Source organism: Dipodomys merriami, unplaced genomic scaffold (assembly GCF_024711535.1).
Source record: "Dipodomys merriami isolate MVZ:Mamm:240054 unplaced genomic scaffold, mDipMer1.0.p SCAF_48, whole genome shotgun sequence".
In the NCBI taxonomy this organism is placed as follows: Eukaryota; Metazoa; Chordata; class Mammalia; order Rodentia; family Heteromyidae; genus Dipodomys; species Dipodomys merriami.
Window position 1 is genome coordinate 8,692,071 of NW_027206046.1, and position 27,272 is coordinate 8,719,342.

The following is a 27,272-nucleotide window of genomic DNA, read 5'->3' on the forward strand; positions in this document are numbered from 1 at the left end:
CCCTGACTGGCATATACTAATACTCTACTGTATCACCAGAAACTGAGACTCCTAACATTTTCATATTCCTAATAACAAATAAACAATACTACAAGGACATAGTATAAGATTCAACATTGACTCACCAGGCTGCTGCCTTAGATTTGAGATCTAGGGGAAAGAATATCAAGGCTTTAATGCAGATTAGAAGAAAGTCTACTTGATGATGTGTCAGAATGGAAGTTTATAGAGCACTTTATAATGACAGAACTCTAGTTATTTCTAGCAACTATTAAGTGAAGTATATTAGTTTTCAAATTTTTCTTTTGATCTGAACATATTAATAGAAGATGAACAAAGGTTAAGGATTTACAAAACTGAACATAAGAATGATAGATACAGAAGAAATGATCAGTCTACCTGGATGTATGTGCTGGTATTTGTCTATCATCTATGGGCTGCATGACATGATGTATGAGACTCAAAAAATAGACAGTAAATCTGAAGTTGGGACTATTTAAGGAATTTAAGGAAGATTAGTAAAGCATTTTTATTTGAGGATAGAAGCTCATTTGTTATTTTGCTATTCATCTCTTGTAACCTAAATAAGTAGAACTTTTCCTTTACTTTCTTTTTGGCAGTGTTGGGATTTTAACGGAGGGGTTTTGTGCTGGCTGTCAGGCACTCTGCTTGGAAGCCATGTCTCTAGCCCAACATTCACATTTTTTTGGTTTTCTATAACTTCTAGGTGGCTACAAGCCATCTGGTTAATATGCAACTTACTTACAAAGAAAAAAGAAACTTTATACCATTTTGGATTTCTATTATTTAAATACTTTCAGGATATGTAATTTTAAGATAATAACATGATGCCAACCATTTTGGAAAATTCTTGAAACTTACAAACTTGGCTCTTTTGAGTTGGTAAGGTCTGGTAAGGTCATGTATAACCCCTGGCTAAATCAGAAATTGATATAATTTTAAATGATTTTTATGTAATAAATAAAGTTAAGAAAAACTGTGAAGGATAGAGGAATCATTATTATCACCACTAAAATTTAAAAATTTGTTTTTCCAAGTACAAGAGCACACACCTACAATCCCAGTTAATTGGAGGTAGAGATCAGGAGAAACCTAGGTCAAGGCCAGTCCTGGTAAAAAGTAACTGGAACCCTATCTCAACAAAATAAGCAAACGAGGGAAGGGGTAACAGTGTTTAAAAAAGAAATGTATTCATTACCATGCTTATATAACTATAAGCCCCCTGTTCATCACCTTTATAATAAAGATTAAAAAATAAATAAATCAGGCATGGTGGTACACACCTGTGATCCTAGCTATGTGGGAAAGTAGGAAAAGGTAGGAAGGTAGGGAAAGCTAAGAAGATTTTGTCTGAAGCTGGCCTGGGCAAAAACTTAAGACTCTACCTGAAAAATAACTGAAAGCAAAATAGGATGGTAGTGTGCTTGCCTAGCAAGCACAGTACTCTGAATTCAAATCTTAGCACTGCCAAAAACTCTAAAAAGCCATCTGGATGAGAACTACGTATGACAGCTTGGTCAGAAGCTAAGAAATCTGATGGTACAGTATCTATCCCTATGTTGTAGACCTCTTATCCACAAGGCATATATTATAGGATCGTCCTCCCCACCACCATGGTGTTGGCTGAAACTGTGGACAGTACCTGATACTCACATATACTATGTTATCCATATGTGTCCATATGTGTGTGTGTGTGTATGTATATGTGTGTATATATATATATATATATATATATATGTTTATATACACCTTTAACTAGGTACCATAAGACATGAACAACAATAACTAACAATAAAACCGAATAATTATCATATACTATAATATGTTTGTGTAACTATCCTAGCAATGTCAGCATATGATATTTTTTAAATTTTTTTAATTAAGTTTGGGAACTTCTACCTTTTCTCTTAAAGGAAGCATTTTATGACACTCATACTGTGAAACCAAACACAATCAATCTGCTAACAATATGATGCTAAATGACTAACGGCAGGCAACATGTACACTGGACAAGGCAACAATTCACATAACCAGGTGGAACAGTACAAGATTCCATCACATGACAAATTGTATTATTTCTAGAATTCTTTTAGACTATAGTTTACTCTGGTTATATAAAATGACAAAGTGAACCATGGATAAGGAGGAACTTTTTTTTCCTTTGGAAGACAGGACCTTACTATGTACTCTAGAAGGCCTCGAATTTATGACTGTCCCATCTTTACCTCCTAAGAGCTGAAATTACAGGCATGCTCCATCATGCCTGGCTTAGAATATGTCAACAGTTTTTACAATGTATTGTTTTATAAGGAGGTGCCATAGCATAAGAGGATCTTATGCAAAACTCTTTTTAGATACAGAATACATAATAATGACAGTTAAAATTAACTGATATGTGAAATTAGGGTTAGTCTCATGAAAATCATGCAGATGACAGAAACAAATCTAGTATGTTCTGTGTTTCTTTTCTAGTCATCTTGGGAATGCACAGATGAACTGAGTATTTCAGTACTATCATCTAAAGATACAAGGAAGAGCAGAGAAAATGACCATTAAAAACACAGCAGGCAAGGAATATGGAAGAGTTGAAACAAAGGTACCAAGTCCAGAGATTGTTTCAAGGCTAAAACATCAGCGATGTAGGAAAGAAATGAAAATCCTAACATTAACAGTGTATTTGCCATGGGAGGATATCCAAACTACACAGGTTAACTATATGTTCTTGTTGTGTACCAGCAATTTTGCTTTCCTAGAGGGAACAATACAAAAACTATTTTCAGAAATAATAGGTATTTTAGAAAGGGGTATGATCCTTTTGGCGTTCCCTATCTAGGTAAAACAGAAGTAATGAAAGGCTTTAGTTTTGTTAGCAGGACATAGTGGCTCATGCCTACATACTTGGGAGGCAGACATCTGGAGAATCACAGTTCCATGAAAGGGCAAAAAGTTCATGACGCTCCCACCTCAACAGAAAAAGCTGAGCATGGTGGGGTGCACCTGTTATTCCAGGAAGAGCATAGGTGTAAATGGGAGGATTGTGGTCCTGGCAAGCCCGAGCAAAATATGAGACTCATCTCAAAAAAAAAAAAAAAAAAAAGCAAAAAGTACTGGAGTTGTGGCTCAAGTGGCAGAATGCCTGCCTAGCAATTTCACGACCTGAGTTCAAACACCAGCAATGGGAAGGAGGATGAAGGAAGGAAGAGGGGCAGGGAGGGAGAAGGCAACCCATTTAAGGAAGGGAAAGGACAAAAGATGTAAATGAACTATTCACAAATTAAATGAACAAATGGTAAAAAAAAAAAATACAGATAAATTTCAACCTCCTCTATTGTTAAATTAAAAAAAAAAGCTTTACTATAAGTATTTAAAAGCTATCACAGTTTAAAAGCTTTTACACTATCATCCACAAAACTTACCTGACAGCCTGGTAATCCGGTATCTCTGCTGTACAGGGAAAATGAGCCTCTCTCAGATGTTTTGCCTACAAAAAAATCAAGAAGAATTTTGTACAAAAACTTCATTAATTGATAGGCAATCAATTTAACTTCTAGATCATTCACGGTAATTATCATGGGGCTTTAAAGTAAAATGAACAAATTACAAACAATAGAATAAAATACACACTGTAAAGTGTGATAGATCACACCTGTAATCCTAGCAACTCAGGAGGCTGACATCTGAGGACCACAGTTCAAAGCCAGCCTGGGCAGGAAAGTCTAGGAGACTAGGAGACTGTTTATCTCCAATTAATTATGGAAAAAGCCAGAAGTAGTACTGTGGCTCAAAGTGGTAGAGTACCAACATTGAGAAAAGGAGCCCAGGGACAGCAAGTAGGCCCAGAGTTCAATCCCCAGAACCAACAAAAGAGCAAAAGACTAAGTTACCAAAATATCCTAACTAATTAGTATCATAAAAATCATAGTACAACTTTGTTTTTATACTGTATGCTGAAATACAGTAACAGGGAATTTTTAAAAATACATTAAGTTTTTAAAGAGTTAAATTCTGACTATATAAAATACTTTATTGTCAATGTTTAACACTAAAAATGCATTCAAAAATTTGAAAAATAGCGTATGTATGAAGATGGCATAAGGCATCTAATGAAAGCTGTTGATCAATACAGAGTTGGCAAGATGAGAAAACAATAGAGCAGTTTACTGATTAAAATATTATATATAATCATCCAAAATACCATGAACAAAATGCCAAACTGGAGGTGAGGCAAAAGTAGTAAAACTCCAACAGTGATCAAGAGTGTTAGGTTCTTGAGTTTAAGCCCCAGTACCAAACACAAACACAGGAAAAAAAGATTTTTACAAGAAGATCACAATTTGATTTAAATCCCACAAATGGAGGCAAAACAAACAATAGCAAGCTGGTAAAATCAATTAGCAAGTAATCAAATCCAACAAGACTGTACAGGAAAGACTTAAAATCGTTGAGATTATATGAACCAAGCCCATTAAGGTATTATTGCATGTGTTTAGAAAGACTTCTTGGCTAAGAAGGTGGAGCATACATCAGGTGAGATGGACATTTGAGCCCAGACTTTTCAGCTTGTGCTGGATTTGAACTTCAGTCTTCTAGGTCTCAGCCTCTTGAGGAGTTAAGATTATAGGTATGAGCCACTACACCTGGCTCTTTGCAGAAATCTTTTTAAGCAACGTATCTATTCAGAATTATTTAGTTCAAACAGTTTAATATTAACAAATTTATTTTACTGAGCACACTAATGCATTAAACAACAACAACAACAACAACAAATGAGTAAGGCTGTGTGCCCTGACTGATTTCTGAAGTATGCTTTATCCTAACAGCCAGGTCTTTCCTAAAACACATAACAATAATGCAACACAAACTAGACTTACAGAAAACGTTAATACACATGGCCTATTGACTTCACACTCACATCACAAATTAATATATTCTACATAAACAATTTTAAGCATACATATGAAGTATATGGTTCTCTAAGAACATATAATTTACAGGTAAGACAGCTTATCAGAGTCAAGGTGACTAAACTAATGTTTGGGATTTAGGACTCCAGTCTTCTTTTTGGTAAGAGGAGCTGGCGAAGCCATTAAAGGACTGTACACTGAACACTGACCCTTCTCTGGGCCTTAGCAAAATGGAGTAGAAACTCTGCTTTACCACGTGGATGTCCTGACTGAAGGGAATACTCACCCAGAATGAACTGACAGAGAAAAGCATACTGGGGAAAAAAATAAAGGCTAGCTCAAACCTACTGTGTGGAGTCATATTTCAAAACTAATCTGTGAGTATTAAAACTCATTCTTAGTACCTATCTTAAGTTATTGCCTTTATGATCAAGCTCAGTCTTACCTACTTGGCAGTGTAGAACTGGGAGACAACATCAATATTTTCAACAAATATCATAAAGTTAAAGGGTAAGACCTGTGGTTTTAGTATGTTTCATCAGACTCACCTCAGCCTTTCCTACTTTACAAATTTCTTTTCTTGCAATATTATTTTTATGACAGTATAGACATAAAGCTATGATACACTCACTCCACAATGTTTGTACATATCATAAATGCACATCATTACCTTCAGTTAAGAACAAAATTTTAAAGAATTAAAGCTAAGCAACAACCTAAAACATATTATACTTTCACTCAAGTATATTAGGTAAGAGCTCTTATTAAAAATGTTGAGGTAGAAAGAGAAGAGAGTATGTTACTAGCTCTATTTTTAATAAAGCACAGCTTTCAAATAGATTCTTAATTGTCAAGGGAAAGCTATCAATTTGACAGACTGTTAAATATATAAACTAAAAGTTTCTCTTGAAATAGAAAGTTGATAATTTAAAAGTATTTAATGTATTCAAATGAAATTTTTGAAATGTAAATACATTTTTATTTCATCTTTCATTTATTAGAACTAGTTATTTTCCCAGGGATTTGAAAAAGTTTGAATAGTCTTGAAATATAATAACATATTCAGTCTGAGACTTAGAAGGCACTCATCTTTAATTCTTTCAAAATTACTTTTCACAGAACTATTTTTGATTCATTAAAACTGATCACTTAATTGTCTATTTTTATCTCAGATGTCTGAAAATAAAAACTTGTAGCTACTATATTTTGGGTAGGCTAACTTTTATAAAAGCATCATCTATAAATGCAGTGTGTACACAATCTTAGCTTGTAAACTTCCACTTAACAGTTTAGGAATGATCCATCATTACCCATGAAAATATCTATGAAAGGATGATTGCAAAGACTTACTGGGCATTCTACCATAGGATTATAATGTTCTCGAATGCGCAAAACAGAAAATATAGTATTAAAATGTAAATTAATATGTAATCATCTAAATGCAAGCAAAGTAATTGAACTTATTAAATAGTAAGCTTTAACTGCAGCCCTAGTGGGGGTAATAGCTTCAAAACATAAATGCTAGTTTAAGGTAACTGTAAGAACTGCATAGGGATAACAGAAATTTGGTAACAGAAATTGAAGAACTGTTAGAGCTACTTTCAAAATTACAATGCCTTTTTCCCTCATCCAAGTTTACTGATTTTCTCTTTATTCTGGGAATGCCTAAACCTCAAGTTCAAAATCCTACATGTTTCTATAGGGATAACCAAATAGTTTTCCAACTGAATCTAGCACTGTTGAATAAAAAGGCAGTTTACATCTTGAAAATATCATTTGACTGCTGTCTGGACAATGAGAGGAAATAAATAATTAGAAGAGTATTGAAATAGGGCTGGGAAGGTGGCTCAGTGGTAGAGTGCTTGCCTTGCATGCCTGAGGCCCTGGGTTCGATTCCTCAGCACCACATAAGCAAAAAGAAAAAAGCCGGAAATGGCGCTGTGGCTCAAGTGGTAGAGTGCTAGCCTTGAACTGAAGAGCTGAGGGACAACACCCAGGCCCAGAGTTCAGTCCCCACGACCGGACAATTAAAAAAAAAAAAAAGTATTGAAATAACTAGATGGAAGCCAATAGTGGCTTTAATCCTCAACACACTGAGGTATGTACTATTAAATCCTATTTTTACTAAAGCATAGGAGTAATCTGCCTAAGAAATAATATGCCAGAATTAATAAGCAGCAGGAAGAAATTGAATGCAAAGCTAACACGAAATTCTTCTTTCTTCCTTCTCCTTTTCTTTCTGTGAATTGAGGCAAGGCCTAACACACACCAAGTGTGTTTTGCCACTGACCTACAACCCCAGCTTGACACCAAATCCCCCTTTTTTTTTTTTTTTTTTTTTGTCTTGTCAGTCATGGGCCTGAACTCTGGGCCTGGGCGCTATCCCTCAGCTCTTCAGCTCAAGGCTAGCACTCTACCACTTGAGCCACAGAGCCACTTCTGGATTTTTCTGCTTATGTTGTGCTGAGGAATTGAACCCAGGGCTTCATGCATGCAAGGCAAGAACTCAACAACTGAGCCACCTTCCCAGCCCCTGACGCCAAATCGTTAATAGTATATTATACTGCACGATTTTCCAAAGAAAGTTTAGGGAACAACAAAATTCCAACCACAAGAACATGTAGTGGAGCCCAGGTACAACATACACTTCTCTATCCAGGCCTCCAAGGCCTCTTCTCAACTGATTTGGAACTGGACATGGAACTAGTCCTGCTGATAAGAGGGATCAATGATGAATCACTCCAAAATTAATTAACAGCAAAATCTAAATACCTTTAATGTCTGGTATATATACATATATGTGTGTATGTTATGAATTATATATGAAGTGTCCCTCTAAAAAGCTCAGGTAGCAAAGAAAGGTCCTTAATATATGCAGTTCTCAGAGGTGGGCCGTTTGGAAAGTAACTGGTTATGAGCTGCTACTCTAACAGTGGTATGATTAACCCACCAAGAGATTAAAAATCTGAATAGATGGCTGCTGGTCTTTGAGACTGGAGTTCATTGAGCAGTCACCAGCCTTTTTAATAAAGACTCCTGATTCAACCTCTCAAAAAAAAATATCTATCTGACTAGACTATTGGAAGGTGGTAGAATGGTGGAAGGTAGGGCCTGGATAGAGGAGGTAGGTCTCTGGGGAAGTACCACCAAAGTCATGTCTGGTCTCCAGTCCCTTTCTGTTCCTTTTCAACTCCATTTGCCATGAGGTAAAGCTACTTCATTCTACCATAAGCTTCCTGAATGATATTTTATCTTGCCTAAAGTCCACAGCAATGGAGCCAGTTGATAACCATGGACCAAAATCTCTAAAACCATGAGTCAAATTTTATCTTTCCTCCTCTGAGGTGTCTATATCAGGCAATGAAGTCTGACTTATATAGTATGTAACTTACACTGAGACAGTTACATTAGTTTCATTCCCAAGTGACTGAATTTGATGATGCTACTCTTTCTTCCAGTGCCTGGTAGAAAGATTTACTGCCTGTTTCTGATATGTCTGGGTATGGTGGTATATGACTATAATTCTAGCTGGATAAGAGACACAGAGATGGAGGAACATAGTCTGAGGCCAGTCTAGGCAAATCAAGACAAGCCACACATGGTGCCTCACATCCCCACCCCCGACTATGGAGGAGGTTTAGGTAGGAGATCATCTAATGCCAGCCTTGGGCAACAAAATTCCAAGTGTCTATCTGAAAAATAAAGCAGAAAGGACTGGGAGTATGGCTCAAGTGGCAGATCACCTGAGAAGCAAGTTCAAGACCCCCTGAGTTCAAACCCCAGTGCTGTCAAAAACAAAGACAAACAAAAAGAATTAACCTGGGCAATGCAGAGGTCATATAATGGCATCCTGTGGAGCAGGAATGCAAAAACTCAAACAATTAAAAAAAAATAGGGTTGCTTAAATCTTCCTAATACACATGAGGCCCTCTGGGTTCAAAGCATATCATCATGAAGAAAATTAACTGTTGTGGAGCCACGAGAAGGCTTCCGGGAGGGCCACAGCAGTGGAACTCTCAAATCATGGCTGCATTTGCACGAGTCCTGTGTATATAGCAGGCTTTGAGAGAGGATGATGGGAAGACTAAAGTAAACTCTGCCTGAAGTCAAACATTTTTTTTTTTCCTTTTTACCAGCTCTGGTTCTAAATCTACCTGCTAAACCCTTTTAGACTGCATAGCAGTAGAGCTCTGTTGCTCCCATTACTCTTCTGTATTCCCAAAGTCTTGGGATTACTGTGGAGATGAAGGTAGGTACATGCACTTGCTGACTAGCTGTTCACATGCAAGGCACTAGAAAGGTACCATACACTTCAAGGCACCACTCCTGCTTATATCCTTCTTTCTGCTAGAAATCCTCTTAGTACTGAGAAGTTAACTGAAGAAGCTGACAGCTCTAAGACAGGAGTTGGTTTTCAAAGTCTCCTATAGATTTCAATCTGGATGAAAAAAAACTGGCTCTATTATACCCTCAGGGTATGCACTCTTTTCCCATCAACTGAAAACAATGATTAGCAAGGAAATAGTCAACAAAGATAATATGGAAAATGCAGCCTGCTTGGCATTTATTTCTACCTGAAAATTTCCAACAAACTTAAAATTTCCTAATTACAATGACTACTGAAGAAGTAATTGTTGACTTTGTGAGTAGCAGCACAAATTAGAATGGGTTGCCATATTTATATGAAAGACATTATTATTTCTCTGTACATTTTTTAAAGACTGATTTATATTCAAAAATTTAAATTCACCATTTATTACATAAAAACCTCTATGTGGCTGCAAAGGTGGCTCAGTGGCAGAGGGCTTTCTCACATGCATGGGGTGCCCGGGGTTCAATTCCTCAGCACCACACAAAAGAAAAAGCCAGAAGTGGCGTTGTAGCTCCAGTATAGAACACTGGCCTTGAGATGAAGAGCTGAGGGACAGCACCCAGGCCCAGAGTTCAAGCCCCATGATTAACCAAAAAACCCCACAAAAACTTCTATGTACTATGATTTAAGTGGTTAACATTAGACTGATTTTTCTTTTTTCCAAAGTAAAATTTAGCACCCTTTATTTAGGAAAAATTATGCATATTCCAATGCTTAAACACATTTCACAGGGGCTGGGAAAGTGGCTCAGTGGTAGAGCGCATGCATGAGGCCCTGGGTTAGATTCCTCAGCATCACAAGCAGAAAAAGCCAGAAGTGGCTCTATGGCTCAAGTGGTAGAGCACTAGCCTTGAGCTGAAGAGCTGAGGGACAGCGCCCAGGCTCAGAGTTCAGGCCCCACAATGACAAAACAACAACTACCATTTAACAACTACCACTGCATTGCTTATACTGAGCTGGCTTGCAAATAACACATATAGTCAGACCTTTATTTGAAAAGATAACTGCTCTACCTAGGAAAAAAAAATCTGGTATGTTTCCATACCTGGATCAGTAGTACAATGGTCCAAAGGAAAAGTTGTGTAAGTCCTGTTACCTTTCTTCCATACTTAGTTTCCAGAGAAACAATATGAAATCCTTACATAAGCAAATCTAAGTATCTGGGCACAAATCCAAATTCAATGACAGTCTTATAAGCAGAACCTCTGTCTTTTTCTTGACTGTGCTTGGAAATTCATTAGCTATCAAACCTTTTCATGCTTGGAGAAGCTATTCCTCTTTTTTTCTAGGTGAACCCTACAAACAAACCTATACACTTCGAATCATAATCAGACCTTTGGAGAAACACAAGATGCTACCTTACAAAAGGAGCAAATGTACAATGCAACTGGATGTAACACAGCAGACAGCTGGGAATTCTTTATATTTGTATATTTGTTTTAAAGAAGTGATTTACTATTATTTTTGCAATGCTAGAGGTTGAACCAGGGCCTGAGTGTGCTAAGTAAGTGTTCCACCACTGACTGGAGTCTCCAGCCTGGGAACTGAGAATTCTGTCATTGGATTCACCTCCTGGGCCACATTCACTGTTTTAGGAAAACTAACTCACTAACATGTAGCTCACATAGGCCTGTTCAGTTTACTTAATGTTTACAAAGAACTTGGAAATTCTTGTGTGAAAGAATGCTAACTATCATTACAATTACAGACCATTCTGGTAGCAAGCTGTTCTATCTCACAGAAAAAAAAAATCTAAAAAGGATCTCAATCTAACAGACTTTCTGTTTTTATATTAAAAAAAAGAAGAGAAAAGAAAATAGGTTTTAAAATAAATGCCTGCCTATTTTCTTTACAACAATTTGTTTAAGTATTATTGGCTAACATTTGTGCCAAGCACGCTGTTGGCTACATTGGAGATATTTAAATATCTAGTGCCAACAAGCACAGCTGCTGGACTCTCTGCCCTCCTCTTGTTCACTCCATGCCAAATTGCTCACACAGCTATGAATGATGAGGCAGCAGCACAGGAAAATGCCAAGTGTGAGTGAGATTAGTGATAAACTGGAGGATCCCTATAGAGGTCAGTGATTAGCAACTTCCCAGTTGTAATCACTTTCCTAACCCAGTATTTGGCGCAGGCACATACACCATCTTAATGTTGCACATCTTCCCATGACAGGCTTCAGAAGTGAAGGCAGCTTCCCAATCAGTAATTCCTGTAGAACTGCTAAGACACCAATAAAGCAGCTTACCATCCCAACAGAACACAGTCAGACCTGAACAACTTGATTCGGCTTTAGAAATGACTTCTTGAGACTTTTAAACCTGAGGTGAAGTAGTACAAGATTCTAACACCCTACAATCCTTCCCCCATCTACCCTTTTTCTTAACAACAGATCCATAAATTTATATAAACAGCTTCGCTTTTCAGTCACTAGAATGCCCAGAGGAGAACAATAAATACAAAATTCAGTATGAGTGTGAGGTGGTGGTCCTTGGAAATTAGCAATGAAAAGAATAGAATGGGACAAATGCATTTTTTTCTTTTATCAAAACTTTCTGGATTATTTCGTGGTTGTGTGTGTGTGAGAGAGAGAGAGAGAGAGAAAGAGAGAGAGAGAGGAGAGAGGGAGGAAGAGAGAGAGAGGGAGGAAGAGAGAGAGAGATTATCGGTAGCTCAAAATCTAAATTCCACTTCCTAGATACCTTACTTTATTAGCTACATTTTCTAATTATCTTTGGAAACCTATTTAGATCAATATTGCTTTCAATATTTTAATACCGCTTTGGATCAACATTGTTTCTTTCTGTTAAATCCAGAATTTAAATACATTTTCTCCATTATTGTCTCCATCCTTCTCCAGCCACATGTAAAACTAAGGAATGACAGACATTATCATTTTTGTAATGACACAACATTTTAAAGAAGTAGAAACTGCTCTTTGGTGGAATTTTGGGAGAAGATGGCATGAATGTCTATTGTTTAAACACAACCAAGTAAATTTTGTATCTTCAAGTTTATCCATGTCTCAAAGAATGAAAGATAAGAAATAACTTAATTGGTAATTTTTGACTTGACAGAAACTTAATCAACTGAATCAGTCTGTCAACATTTTACATGTACCTACTCAAAAAGAAAGGAAAAAAAAAGACAAGTTAACAGTCAAATTACCAAATAATTTGGCTGTCGGTAGAGAAGGGAGCATCTACTTCTATCTGATATCAAAGTATCCTGGTGATCAGACACTCACACAGGACTTACTCCCTCTGAGAGAATAACTGTTGCCACCAAATTCACGGATCAATGTGTGTCTCAGAAACTTCTCTTGTTATACAGTAAGTAGGCTTACTACTGCTAATTCCCATGGTTTTCTTTCATCATTCTGTATTTTGGCTGTTTAATTTAGACTGTGACCTTACCAGGCAAGGTCAGGGTCTAAATCTGTTTTTTTATGGCACCCAGGGACCAGGAGGCCTATCCACTTTTCAGAGAACACTGGTCTGGAATTCTAGACTTGTTTTGTTTGCGTGCCAGGGACAGACTCTACTCCAAGGCTCTCTCCATGGCACACAGCCACATGGAAGCAGTGCAGCTCAAGAGAACTGTGCTCTAAAATAGTGGCTAATAAATGATTGTTAATTAGCTTGTTCCCTTGACAGCAAGAATTGGAATAGAAGGAAAGGAATGAGTCAATGGAACTGCTACCATTCATCAGCTATCTGGTCATAAACACTGTAGTGGAATAAAATAAACAGGGAAATGGAAATCAGGAGGGTTTATTTCTGTCTCCGATGTGAACTGGCTGCATGACATGGATATGTCATTAAATTTCTCAAGCTTCAGGTTCTTATCTGGAAAACAGAACTAGTTTGGGCTGGATACTTCTATTTTAATGTCCCATGAATTTGTTATGCACACTAATTTGGTATCAATCAGTTACCTAACTCCTGATAATATAAATTTCAGCCCTACAGAAGTGAAAGGTAAAGATATACTACTTGAGAGAGAGAGAGACACACACACACAGACAGACAGACAGACAGACAGACAGACAGACAAAGACAGAGACAAAGTGAGATTGGCTAGGTGTGCTGGTACATGCCTGTAATCACAGCTACTTGGGAGACAGAGGGTAAGGGATTCAAGATCTAAGACCACCCAGGCAAAACCATCTGACCTGAAAAATAAAGCAAAAAAGAACACTTGTCTATCAAGTGCAAAATCCTAAGTTCAAAGCTCAGTACTTCAAAAAGCCCTCAAATCATTCATATATAAAAAGATACTTTTGAAAAATACACTGTTGTGCAGTAATGAGGAAGTATGAGTAATTTTCATATATTCACTCTATATATGTGGAAGCATTTCATGCTATATAATGTGCTAAAGTCAGTAACTTCAAAGCACTGTTCTGGTGAAGAGAAACTCCAATTTAATAATATGAGGGCCCAACATTCTCTACCTATGTAATATATAAGTGCCAAAACACAGAAAATACAGATAAAAAGCCACTTAAAGGGGCTGGGAAGGTGGCTCAGTGGTAGAGCGCTTGCCTTGCATGCCTGAGGCCCTGGGTTCGATTCCTTAGCACCACATAAGCAAAAAAAGAAAAAAGCCGGAAGTGGCGCTGTGGCTCAAGTGGTAAAGTGCTAGCCTTGAGCTGAAGAGCTAAGGGACAGTGCCCAGGCCCAGAGTTGAGGCCCCACGACCAGACCCAAAAAAAAACAAGAAAGAAAAAGAAAAGCCACTTAAAGAAGATAATTTCCATTTTCCAAAAAGAAATATACTCATTAGCTGACTTAGGAAATGGTAACCCCTCTGCACATGACTTTTGTAATAGTAATAAAAAATACAAGAAACAGTAGAGAATAAAAAAAATTCCAAAAAAAAATAAAGAAAAAAAAGGCTATTCCACTTCGTGCAAACATTGGAGAAAACCCAGCAGAAATTAAGAAAGCCTTAATTTCACTGCTAATATTTAAATAAGGTTTTACCAGAAGACAAAATATGATGACAAAATATGACATATTCTATTTTCTCCGAAGGTTAAGGTGTAACATGTTCAATTGTCATCAAATGTTCTCTAGTATCACAGCTTACTGCCATCCTATATATCTATACACTTTGAAAACAAGTAAAAACGAGCCTCAAACTTCTCAATGGGTCAAAATTCAAAGTTTATCTGTAAGAAGGCATTACTCAAAATCAGATTTTACACCTCAATTCAAGTGTCTATGTATAAAGTTAGGTCTGTTGGCACATACCTATAATCTCTGATTTCAGAGGCTTGAAACTAGAGGAATATAAGTTTGAAGCCAATCTGAGCTGCATAGCAAGAAACTGTTATTAAAAAACAACAAAAAAAATCTCACCTAGATAAAACAACTTAGGGAATTGGGTGTCTGAGTGCAGTATTTGTTGAAGAAAGTAAAGGAAAGATGCCAACACTCACAGTAAGTGAGAGAGGAGGTTTGTGGTGGTGCTTAAGAGGCTCTGATTATTAAGGATTACTGAGCCTCTGTCTCTTACAAGGCTATGCTGTGGAATGGAGACATAGAATTCCATGTTACATGGCTTCCAGATACCTAGTTGGTGTCTTCAGCTTATGGGGGAAAAAAAGGTAAGCCATCACAACTACAAAGAAGGACAAAATGATAAGTATGTATTGCTAGCTACTTTGACTGCATCAAGGGAAGAAAGCATTCTTGAATGTATAGAATTAATTACACATAGAGCAGATTGAAAAAAGCCTTTCCTATTTCTTGGTTTCTCTATGTTTTTGAAGCATTGGGGTTTGAATTTAGGTCCTTGTACTTACTAGACAGGTACTCTACCACTTGAGCCACACCCATTGACCTTTTTGCTTTAGTTATTTTTTTGAAAAGGGTCTAGTAGTTTTGTCCAGTCTGGCTTGGACCATATTCTTATTTACATTTCCTGCATAGCTGGGATGGCAGGTCGCAGCAAACCACCCCACCCAAGCTTTATTTAAAGGTTGAGGGTTCTTCTAAACATTTTGCTGGAGTTGGCCTTGACCCATGATCTTTCCAATCTCTGCCTCCTGAGTATCTAGGATTAAAGGCATGACTTACTCATAATTTAAATTTAATGTGATATTGCTGATATGGCTGGATTTAAATCTGCCATTTTAATAAATGTTTTTATGTGTCTCATCTACTCTATTTTTTCCCTCCTTTTTTTAAAGCCTTCTTTTGGATCGAATACTACATTTAATATCCATTTTAGGAAAACGGATATTACATGCCTCAGATGAAACTCCATTTTAATATTTATCTACTAGCAAATAAACCATATTTTTTTCATTTTAAGCCTTTTTAAATTTTATCCTTAATCTACAATATATAACCACCTTTAAGTTAACGGATTCTACCTTCCAAAGTTCCTTCTTCTATCTTTCAGATTACTGCTACTGTACAATATAGTTATAGTATTTTTTTCTTCAAACACTTGATTGTTCTATAATGTGATTTTTTAAAGCAGATCTTTGATATTTTCTTTCATTTTATTATTTCAGGAGCTCTCATTTCTTTGTTCAGATCAATTGGTACCAGGACTCAAACAAAAACTGGCCTGCCTCCTGTTTTTGTAAATGAAAGTTTCATTGGCATAGAGCCATGCCCATTTGTTGATGTACGGTTTATGGTTGACTGTGTGCTACAAGGCAGGACAGTTGTGACAGAGATTGTCTGACCCACAAGCCTAAAATATGTATTATCTGGCTCTGCAAAAAAGGTTTGCTAAGTCCTGGTGCATATCCAAGTTTCTGTCTGGAGTCCCATTTTCCTTTGCCTGAAGACCTTCCTGTAACAGTGATGGTAGCACAGATCTGCTGAGAACAGCTTTTCATGTATCTGAAAGTTTTATTTTGCTCTGTTTTTATTTTTAGTGAATTTATCATTCTGGATTAAACAGTGGTTTTTTTTACTTTTTTATTCTTTTTTTTTTTTTTTTTTTTTTTTGGTCTGTCGTGTGGCCTGAACTCTGGGCCTGGGCATTGTCCCTTAGCTCTTCAGCTCAAGGCTAGTGCTCTACCACTTGAGCCACAGGGCCACTTTCGGCCTTTTCTGCTTATGGGATGCTGAGGAATCGAATCCAGGGCCTCATGCATGCAAGGCAAGCACTCTACCACTGAGCCACCTTCCCAGCCTCAGTTTTTTTACATTTTTGATGCCCTATTTCATTATTGCTCTGGACACAGCATGCTTTTGCTGCCTCTGACTGACCTGAATTTATTATTTAAGAATAGAAGTTAAGCCCACTTAAAATTTTCCTTTCTATGAGATGACTCATGGATTGTAGACTGATGTGCTTGTAGCCCATCCTTGGACTTCTGAGAACTTGTAACATTTTAGCTGATTCCTCCTACAGGCAACATAGTTTGCATGTCCTATCTCTTTTCCATGATTAATCGTCTTGCAATCTCAGCAATTTGGTGGGTTAAAAAACAAACAAACAATAAACTAAGATTTTAGGGTCTTTCAGGTTTTTTTCTTTCATCATTAGAGCAGAACCAGCATTCATTATAGCTGTCTACACTCTTTCTAACCAGAAGTTGAGAATCCTTTGATCTTTACTTCGGCTAGGTCTTATTTCCAAGTCTATAAATTCAATAATTTCTTCTGCTATGAACAATCCATAATCTAAGCCAGTGCATTTGTCTTTCAGACAATGTACTCTTCATCCATAGAAATTCCATTTTGTATTTCTTTATATAGCTCAATTTTCATTATATTCATGTTCTTGTCTATATTCTTGGGCTACTGAACCTATTTACATTTAACATCTTCCTTTGAGATTCTACCATCTCTGTTATTTTCTGGTTTACTATTTCTACTAATTATTCTTCCACTTAGAGAATATTGTCTTACTCTTTTTCTTTTTTTTTTGTCAGTCGTGGAGCTTGAACTCTGGGCTTGGGTGCTATCCTTCAGCTCTTCAGCTCAAGGCAAGTGCTCTACCGCTTGAGCCACAGCACCACTTCCAGTTTTCTAGTGATTTACTGGAGATAAGAGTCTCATGGACTTTCCTGCCCAGGCTGGCTTTGCACCATGATCTTCAGATCTAGGCCTCCTGAGTGGCTAGGATTACAGGCGTGAGCCACTGGCGTCTGGCCGTCCTGCTCTTTTTTATGTTTAGTATAAAGTCAATGCTAGTTCTTATTAAAGTGTTCTTTTTTTTTAAATTTTTAAGTGCTGGATTTTGTTGTGCTCCTTTAGAAATGACAGTCTTTGTTCTGGCAAGCAATTACATTACTTGTGATCTATTTGATACGTTTCCAGGGTTTTGTTACAGTAGGTCCAGAGCACTCTTAAGAGCTCAGGGATAATTTAGCTCTTCTGTAGACTCTACATATGCCCTGTTTATTAAGAGAACTTTCTACTTTGGTTGGTTGAAAGAACTATTCCCAGTTTTATATGAGTTTCAGGAAATGTTTAGGAATGATTCTTTCGATGATCCTAAGGATGTTTCCTTTCATGCATATACACAGCAGCTTCTGACATGTTTTTTGCAGATCTTAGGCTCTGTCTTGTTATTTTTCCCTCTTCCTGCTGTCTCCATTATTTGCCCTGTATAACGCAGCTACTTCAGATTCTCTAAAGTTGTTCTCTGTTTCCTAAACTCATGAATCCTCCTCGATACCATGTAGCCTGAACATGAGCTGTGGGCCTCACCTTGCTAGTTTGCCTCCTCTCTCACAGACTGCTTATACACACACTGCCTGTGCTCCAATGTCTAAAAACTAATTCCAGATCAAGACTGACACAACATTTCTTGAGCATTTACCTCTTGGAAATCCTACACATGCACACGCACACACGCACGCACACAAGCACATACACACAGAGTCTGCATGTGGTAGCTGAATGAGGGACTTTCCTACTCTTTCCCAGTAAATCCATTTGCACACTCAGGAATCTAGAAGATGGTAAAAAATAAATGAAATTACCCGAGAATTATTAGATTTTGTGTTTTTTGTTTTTTGAGACATGATCTTGCTATGGAGCTCAGGCTGGTATCAAATTCCTGATCCTCTTGTCCCAGCTGCTTGAATGGTTGAAATTATAGGCATACACCACCATATCATTTCATCTGGCTCTAATAAACTTTCTGACCAAAAGAACTATTCAGGGTACCGTGTAAGGGAGAAGATAAGGAAACAATAGATTCCAAACTTCCACTCTATTTATACATTTTGGAGTACCTTAAAAAAAATTCTACTCAGTTATTTTGCCATAATACAAACTAGATCTGATAAACTCTTAGAAAAAATTAGTAACTGTGTTTAAATCCTTGTTTTGGTGATAGCTTTCTTTCTAAAATCAGATTTTTATTTCTAATATTTCTAAAATCAGATTTTTATTTCTAATATACTTCAAATTCCACCAAATCTGACATATTTGAAGTTGGAACACACTATTCTATGAATATGACCTCCTGACTAAAGACACAACATGGTTATTTCTAAAAGGTTAAAAAACTGGCAATTATCCAATTCTCCCTTCCAATTTCACTTATGGAATATGATGTCCAGTACTCAGTTCTCTACGATGAGCTTTGGCATGTGGGTTCTCTCTCTAAACTCACTATCAAGGGTCTTGCTGTGCAAGTCACTAAACTTACTGTTGTTTTGTATATGGAATGCATACATTACATATGCTTACACATACACATACATATAAACATCCAGTTTAACATTCATGCTATAAATACCACAGGGAAATAGAAGTCATTTAGAAGTCACTGCTTTTCATAGCATCTGTCTCTATGTGTGTTATAAGATATTTACATTTATTGACTAAAAAATTATTTCTCTTCTATACTATACTAAAAATATTGATTTCTTTAAAAAAATATATATGTATATTTTTTGGGGGGGGGGTCCAGTTGTGGGGTCTGAACTCTGGGCCTGGGCGCTGTCCCTCAGCTCTTCAGCTCAAGGCTAGTGCTCTACCACTTGAGTCACAGCGCCACTTCCGGCTTTTTTTCTTTTTGCTTATGTGGTGCTGAGGAATCAAACCCAGGGCCTCAAGCATGCAAGGCAAGCACTCTACCACTGAGCCACCTTCCCAGCCCCTTTAAAATATTTTTAAAACATCTAAAACTTAAAAATTAACTTTGGAGTCAGGTGTAGTAGCACATGTCTGTAATCCAAGCCCTTGAGAAGCTGAGACAGGCGGCTTTTCAGTTCAAGGCTACTCTGACTATAAAGCAAAACCCTGCCTAAAGAAAGAAATTTAATTTTAAAGCCATCCAATTATTTCTGAGCTATGGCTATATTCTAGCAATCTAAATGTAGACACAGGACTGTGCTTAGAATAATCTCATGTGAGAAAACAGGCCATGTTCTAGCTAATTACAATGTTTTTAAGTCCATTTGAGTATTTTTATATACTTGTATTCTGTTCTCTGCCAGCATACTGAGGGTTTATGCTCAAAAGTAACTCCCTCAAAATAGCCAACCCATTTCTGACAACCCAATTCCAGACAGTGCCTTAGCATCTGACTCATTCTTTAGTCCCTCCTTATTGTGCATGCACGCACACACATGTGCGTGTATGTTGGTACTACGGCTTGAGTTCAAGGCCAGAGTGTTCTACCATTTGATCCACACCTCCACTTCCAACTATTTTTTTGCTGGTAAATTGGAATAATAGTATTGAAGACTTGTTGGGGCTGGTCTCAAACCAGGATCCTCAGATCTAGCCTTCTGAGTATCTAAGATTACAGGCATGAGCCACTGGTGCCTGGTCCTTGTTGATATTTATGATGTAAAAAAATTTGCCTTGTTTATCTTGCAGAGAGAATAACTGGCCTGTAACCTTTGGCAAAACTATCATAACCCAGAATCACTCTTTTTTTCTCAATTTAAACTTCAGGAATTCTGTTTTGATTTAAACTACTACATCATCTACATTTTATTACTACCTTTTCCACTTTCACATTTCACTAGATCACATTTGCTACAAAGGAAAAATGCATTGGCATTGTACAGAAGATGTTCCTGAAAAATGCAAATGTTTCTTTCCATTCACAATTTTTTTTTTTTTTTTTTTTTGCTTATGTGGTGCTGAGGAATCAAACCCAGGGCCTCAGGCATGCAAGGCAAGCGCTCTACCACTGAGCCACCTTCCCAGCCCCCATTCACAATTTTTATACAATGTGTACAAGGATTCCCCAAGTCGTTATAGCTTTTAAGTATATACTGTTTTATCCCCAAACCATACAAATGTCAGTTTTTGTTTCAGAGAAAAAAAGGAGGGGGGAGGCTAAAAGCTTGAATTTTAAAATATTTTAGGAGATTATATTAGATAAATAGCATGAATTAAAAATACTATTTGGGAGCTGGGCTGCCGGTGGCTTAAACCTATAATCCTAGATACTCAGGAGGCTGAGATCTAAGGATTATGGTGTGAAGTCAGCCCAGGCAGAAAAAGTCCTCCACCACCACCACCACCCCCAACCCCCAACCCTGCCCTGGGAGATTCTTGTCTCTCAGGCAGAAAAGTCCCCCTGAGACTCTAATTAACCATTGAAAACCAGAAGTGAAACTGTGGCTCAAAGTGGTGGGGTGATAGCCTTAAGCAAAATAACCCAGGGACAGCGCCTAAATCCCAAGTTCAAGCCCCACGACTGAAAAAAATATATACTGTTTGGGGATTATAAGCAATTATTCTAATAGGACATAGAATTCCCAAGAGACATAGTAAGATGAGGAAGAAAAATAAAGACAACTCCTAAAGGGGTAGGTAACTATTACAGCCATGTAAAACAAATATCAAGCTCACTGGAATTTACTTTCTAACAGAAAGTAGTAAGCTTAATAAGTGAACACAGCTATGCTGTTAGCACTGAGAACAGAAAAAGCGATCAAAAAATGATTGCGTTTATTCCATTTTTACTTCCTCAACTTTTTGGATTATATTCAGCCAGTATCTATTTTAGGAACTGCTCTGGAAGGCCCTTATGTTTTATGCAAGGAACTGCTATTTTCCCAGATGAATAGAATATCCATTCTCCAGCTCCAAGTTTCCATGACAATAAAAACAAAACATTCATCAGCACCAACTTGGTATTTGATGGCAAATGCAGCTGCAGCCTGTAACAGTTCAATCTTTATCCCAGCTCTTCTCTGCACAACAGAGGCACTATATTTCTCCAAACCATCTGAATTGTTTTTATAGTGATCTTCCCCGGCCCCATCACAAACCTAAAAACACTGACAATTAAGTGTGCTAACCTAACCATCTCCACTCTGCAAATGACATGGACATTTTTATAAACTTGTATTTTTTTCTTTCCCTTCAATATTTCAAGATCATTTCTTTGAACTTGAAATCCACTTTTTCCAAATTCATGCTAAATAGAATAAAAAATTCAGCATTTTGCTGACAGCACAATCTATTTGTGAATTCTGAAAGTTTAGGTGACTTAAGTATTGTAGTGTTAGATGAACAATATTTAAGTCTTTATGATTTGCAACAGAAAAGACAGAATTCTGGGACAGAATGACTCACAAATAAACAAAAAGCTAGGCAAAATTCAACTAGATTATGGGAAGACAGTGCCCCCTTGTGTCTTGGTATTTCTGCCTTAACTAAATCTAATATTAATTTCCTTAAGTTCTATGATATTAATTTAAATAATTTTTATCATAGAAATTAATGGAAATTGATAACTGGCAGTCTTCCAAGACAAAAACACAAGTACAATATAAACACATTAGCTATCAAGTGCGTTATGTCCACATGTATACACTACAATGTGAGGAAAATGTCTAAGTTTGCCCCAATCAGCAGTTCCTTTTATATAAATTTCTAATGTGTTAGGTAGAGATGCTGACAAGACTTTAAAGAGTGAAGAAGAATGGTGTATCTTAGTGACAGTATACAGATGTTCCTTTTTTTCCCTCACATGTATTTTGATTTGACAGTAAAAATATATCATATTTAACACAGGAAAAGATATTTTAAAATGGACATAATATATTCATTTTGGATGTGCCACAATCTTTAAAACAATTTATGCATGTACAGTATTTAATACAATATGTGAAGAAATTGGGTCACTTATCCAATCACCATTACCATTCATCATGAACACAAGTAGAGGAAAACAAAGCAAATATTTGCGAGCTCTCAGCAATTTATATATTGGTAATGCTATTGTTCACAGAACAAGCATTTATGTCAAATAAGTAACAGGGGCATTCGGAGGTAGATCTCAGTAGTAGAACCGAGTACCAAGCATGAGGCTCATGGGATCAATCCCCATCCTCCTTGAAATAATCATAAGGCCAAATAAAAAAAATTTAAAAGAGAAATATGTGACCAGATTATTTTCTAGTAGGCTTAGAAATGCCAACTATGAGCTAGGCGCCAGTGGCTCACGCCTGTAATCCCAGCTACTAAGGAGGCTGAGATCTGAAGATCACAGTTCAAAGCCAGCCCAAGCAGGAAAGTATGTGAGACTCTCATCTCCAATAAACCACTAGAAAACCGGAAGTGGCACTGTGGCTCAAACGGCAGAGCTGAAGAGCTTAAGCTGAAGAGCTGAGGGATAGCACCCAAGCCCAGAGTTCAAGCCCCACGACTGACAAAAAAAAAAGAAAAAAAAAAAAGAAATGCCAACTAGGTGGGTCCAACTTATGCAAATTTATACCAAGCATCACTGACTTCTATTTTTGGCTCTTCTACCTTAAGAGTTTACAAATTCTCTGACCGCCATTAGGATGGGCCTCACATCTATCTATTCTTTCCATCACTAACTCCCACCATTCTAGGTCTAGTTCCCAGAAATGAACACCCAAGCAACTGAATCCCAACGGATGCCTTATCTATCTTTTGGTACTATCTGTCTAAACATGGATGGCAAACTCCTATTCAAGAACTCTTTCATGGACTTGCCTTGCATGCATGAGGGTTCGATTCCTCAGCACCACATAAGCAGAAAAAAAAAAAAAATCCAGAAGTGGTGCTATGGCTCAAGTGTAGCCTTGAGCTGAAGAGCTGAGGACAGCGTCCAGGCCCAGAGTTCAGGCCCCATGACCGGACTCCCCCCCCCAAAAGAACTCTTTCATGGTTACACTGCACTAATCAGTTTCCCAACACATGTAAAGGGGACCATTATATGTTATCTCAAATATGCCATTTCAGCATAAAAATCACTTTCTTTGTGGCGCACTGCAAGGAGAAGCAAGGGACTCATGAGTTCAAGACTAGTCTAGTCTTCACAGCAAGTTCAAGGCCAGCCAAGGCTACTAAGTGAGAATCTAATCTAAAACAAACATTTGTGTTAAAGACATTAGAGTTCCTGAAATCCTTTATCAGCTAAAAGAACAGAGGCCTTCAAAATCTTACCTAAGAAAAACATTACTATCTTCTTAGAGATGGAAGTGTTACATACAAACAGATCTCCTGTATTCTAAGCAATTTTCCAAAGGTCATTTGCCTTTCCCTGTATCTTCTCCTCTACATTCTTTTGCCTAGCAAGCTGGACTAGGGCTAAATCCTTCATGCTATTTATTTATTTATTTATTTATTTATTTATTTATTTATTTACTTACTTATTTACTTACTTACTTAACTTACTTACTTTCTTAGTCTTGGGGCTTGAACTCTGGGCTCTTCAGCTCAAGGTGAGCCCTCTATCATGAGAGCCACAGTGCCACTTCTGGTTTTCTGATGGTTTATTGGAGATAACAGTGTGATGGATTTCCTGCCCGGGCTGGCTTTGAACTGTGATCCTCAGATCTCAGTCTCCAGAGTAGTTAGGATTAACAGGCATGAGCCACTGGTGCCTGGCTCCTTTATGAAATTCAAGTTTAAAATATTTCCAAATGAGAATTCCAAAATTTTTGCCCAACTTTTTCACAATCTACTGAATCTTCTATTCCTACTTGCTGACTATACTCCCCTCAAATTAAGGTGATATGGCTAAGGTTGATTATTCCTGAAACTTGTCTATAAGAGTATATAGACTGTATCATTTACAAGGAAAATACCAAGATTACAAATATTTCCAATGTTTACACTAATAATAATGAGAAAAAGGAAAGAAAATGTCTGTTTTTACCACCTCAAAGAGTATTTGCTGCTTTTTCTCTGTATCTGAAAAAAAAAAAGTAGGAATTTCTGCAGCTACAGTAAGAAAACTACAAGATGATGGCTGATATGTATTCCCAGCTACTGGGAAGGCATAGTTGGAGGATGACTTTCCAAAGCCAGCCCTGAGAAAAAGAAAGTGGGATCCCATCTGAAACAAGCTGAGTGGTGGCGCACGCCTATAATCCTGTTTAGATAGAAAGCCAGCCTAGGAAAAAGTTTAAGACTGTAACTGAAAAAAATAAAATAATAGCAAAATAAACTGGGGATATGGTTTAAATAATAGAGCTATAGCCTAGCAAGTGCAAAGCTGAGTTCAAATTTCAGTAACATAGTATCTATTAAAACCAAAAACCACAAGCAATCTAAAACTTCTTCATGGATATTTACTGAGATAGTAAAGGTCATTTTAAATTATGGAAAAATATTTTTAGAGAAATATGTATGTGAGCCCCAAAACCTATGTAGGGATAAATGGGAGAAAGATAGTTTTTTTTTTTTTTTAACAGACTTCATAAAGACCATTGTAATAGAAATAACCAGACTTGACAGATCCTTTAAGATATAGCAAGCACTGGATTATTCCATGTTTTCAAAGCCTGGATTGTAACATACTTTATCTAAAGGCAGGTAGATGAGCAAAAAAGAAAGTATTGGACTTGGAGTCAGAAGTATAAACAAATTGCCTAAAATCATAGTTGCAAAGTCAGACATAGCTGAGTTTAATCCTGTGGAAATTAATGACAACTCTTCCTCAAATATAAAATGAGAATGGTGTGTGTGTGAACTCACTGAATTGATAACTTAATACATTAATAAGACAGTCTAGTATCACTGTAAATACATTCTTAATAACTATTATGAATTGCAATTACATATCAGTTTGTGACTAGCAAACCCAAGGTAGCAGAAGGCTTTATTAGGCACTGTATCTAGAATGCAGGACCTTACCTGTTGTGTTCCTTTTGTTTCCCCAATTCATAGCACATGCTTGACATTTAACACATGATTTATAAATATTGGCTGAATAAACAAATTTTTAACTTGTAGACTTATTGAATTATAAACCTTCTGGAGTCTCCTCCAGTCATAATAGTCTACGACCCAGCCTTAGTTAAGTGAAATAATATCCTTATATTGACATCCACAATTCTTGGTCATCTTCACTTTGATTCATTGAAAATGTTTGGTCCTGAATACCTCTGATAAGCTTAACGTAATTTACCTACAACCTAGCTGGCAAAGAAAAACCACATGGTACAATACCTGTAAGAGTAAAACATTAAAGCTCCACAAAGACATGCCAATGTTCTGATCAGTGCCTTTTTTGTTCACCCTCAGTGCCTAGAACTATTAAATTGATTTTATTTTCAAAGAGTCGAAAAAGAACTGGTAGACAAAGACCATATGTGATACTTCACAGAAGAGGTACATAAAAGTCAACAGAAGTAGAAAAAAGAGTTCAGCATAGAAAATACTGTACAAACAAGAAAGATTTATTAGCCGGGCACCAGTGGCTCACGCCTGTAATCCTAGACTAAGATCTGAGGATAGCGGTTCAAAGCTAGCACGAGCAGGAAAGTCAGTGAGACCCTTATCTCCAACAAACCACTAGAAAACTAGAAGTGGTGCTGTGGCTCAAGCAGTAGAAAGCTCACCTTGAGCAGAAGAGCGCAGGGACAGTACCCAGGCCCAGAGTTCAAGCCCCATGATCAACCAAAAAAAAAAGGCAAATCAAAGCATTAATAAGAGAGAAAATAAGCCAGTATGTCTGGACTTGGCTGAAATGAGATGATAAGCTAGGGTCCAGTAGAAAATAGCATTTTAAATCTTTAAAGCACCTATTTAGAACCCAAGGTACGAATGAGGTACTGGGTGTTGGCATTCCCTCCATATCAGGTCCTCAGCCCATCCCACTATATTTTTGGGGCAGTGTGTAGTCCCCAGCTACCTTAGCAGAATGCTCCCCTCACCTCCCAGACCTGAACTTCCTGCCCTAGAACTCTCCTGGGATTGGTCAGCATTCCCACACTCCACCCAGACCTAGCAGCACATGCAGAGTACCCCTATACCCTTCCAAAGTTACAAGGAACCACCTAGATGGGACAGGCACCACACAGGGCCCTCTCCCACGGGGAATATGGCTCCACTGATAAACCTCCTTATAAAATCTCTTCTGTAGAAATAAAAATGGCAAAGAAACACACGAGGAAATGTTCATCATCCCTGGTGGTGAAGGAAATGCAAATAAAGACAACCCTGAGATACCACCTTACCCCAGTCAGAATGTCCCACATCCACAAATCAGCCAACGACAAATGCTGGAGGGGATGTGGAGAAAGAGGAACCCTATTACACTGCTGGTGGGAATGAACACTTATACAAACACTTTGGAAAGCAGTCTGGAGGGTCCTTAGAAAGCTAAAGATTGACCTCCCTTAAGACCCAGTCATACCACTTCTAGGCATCTACCCTGAACAACAGGAACCAATATACAAGGACACATGCACCTCCATGTTTATTGCAGCACTGTTCACAATAGCTAGGATATGGAAACAACCCAGATGCCCCACCACAGATGAATGGATCCAAAAATTGTGGTATCTATACACAATGGAATATTATGCAGCCATTAGAAATGACAAAATAATGGCATTTGCAGGGAAATGGATGGAGCTAGAAGGAATCATGTTGAGTGAGGTAAGCCAAGAGCAAAGAGACAAACAGTACATGGTCTCCCTGGTAAGTGGATGCTAAATCCAAAATGTTAGGTGATACGACAAAACTAACAGGACTTAAGAAACAAAGAACTCCTACTCATCTGGTCGAACCACTACTAAATATCCCCATGCTGC

General features: G+C 37.4%; 1 protein-coding gene across 4 annotated transcripts in view; it reads right to left on the bottom strand.

Annotated features, from left to right (window-relative positions):
* The window catches only part of Tcf12 (transcription factor 12), a 281,258-nt gene that overhangs the window by 104,543 nt on the left and 149,443 nt on the right, over nucleotides 1-27,272 (bottom strand). For all 4 annotated transcript variants that reach the window (XM_069995334.1, XM_069995336.1, XM_069995335.1 and 1 more), the window contains one exon: nucleotides 3,438-3,502. In XM_069995334.1, the coding sequence (XP_069851435.1) occupies nucleotides 3,438-3,502 (65 nt within the window). The remainder of the gene's footprint in view (nucleotides 1-3,437; nucleotides 3,503-27,272) is intronic.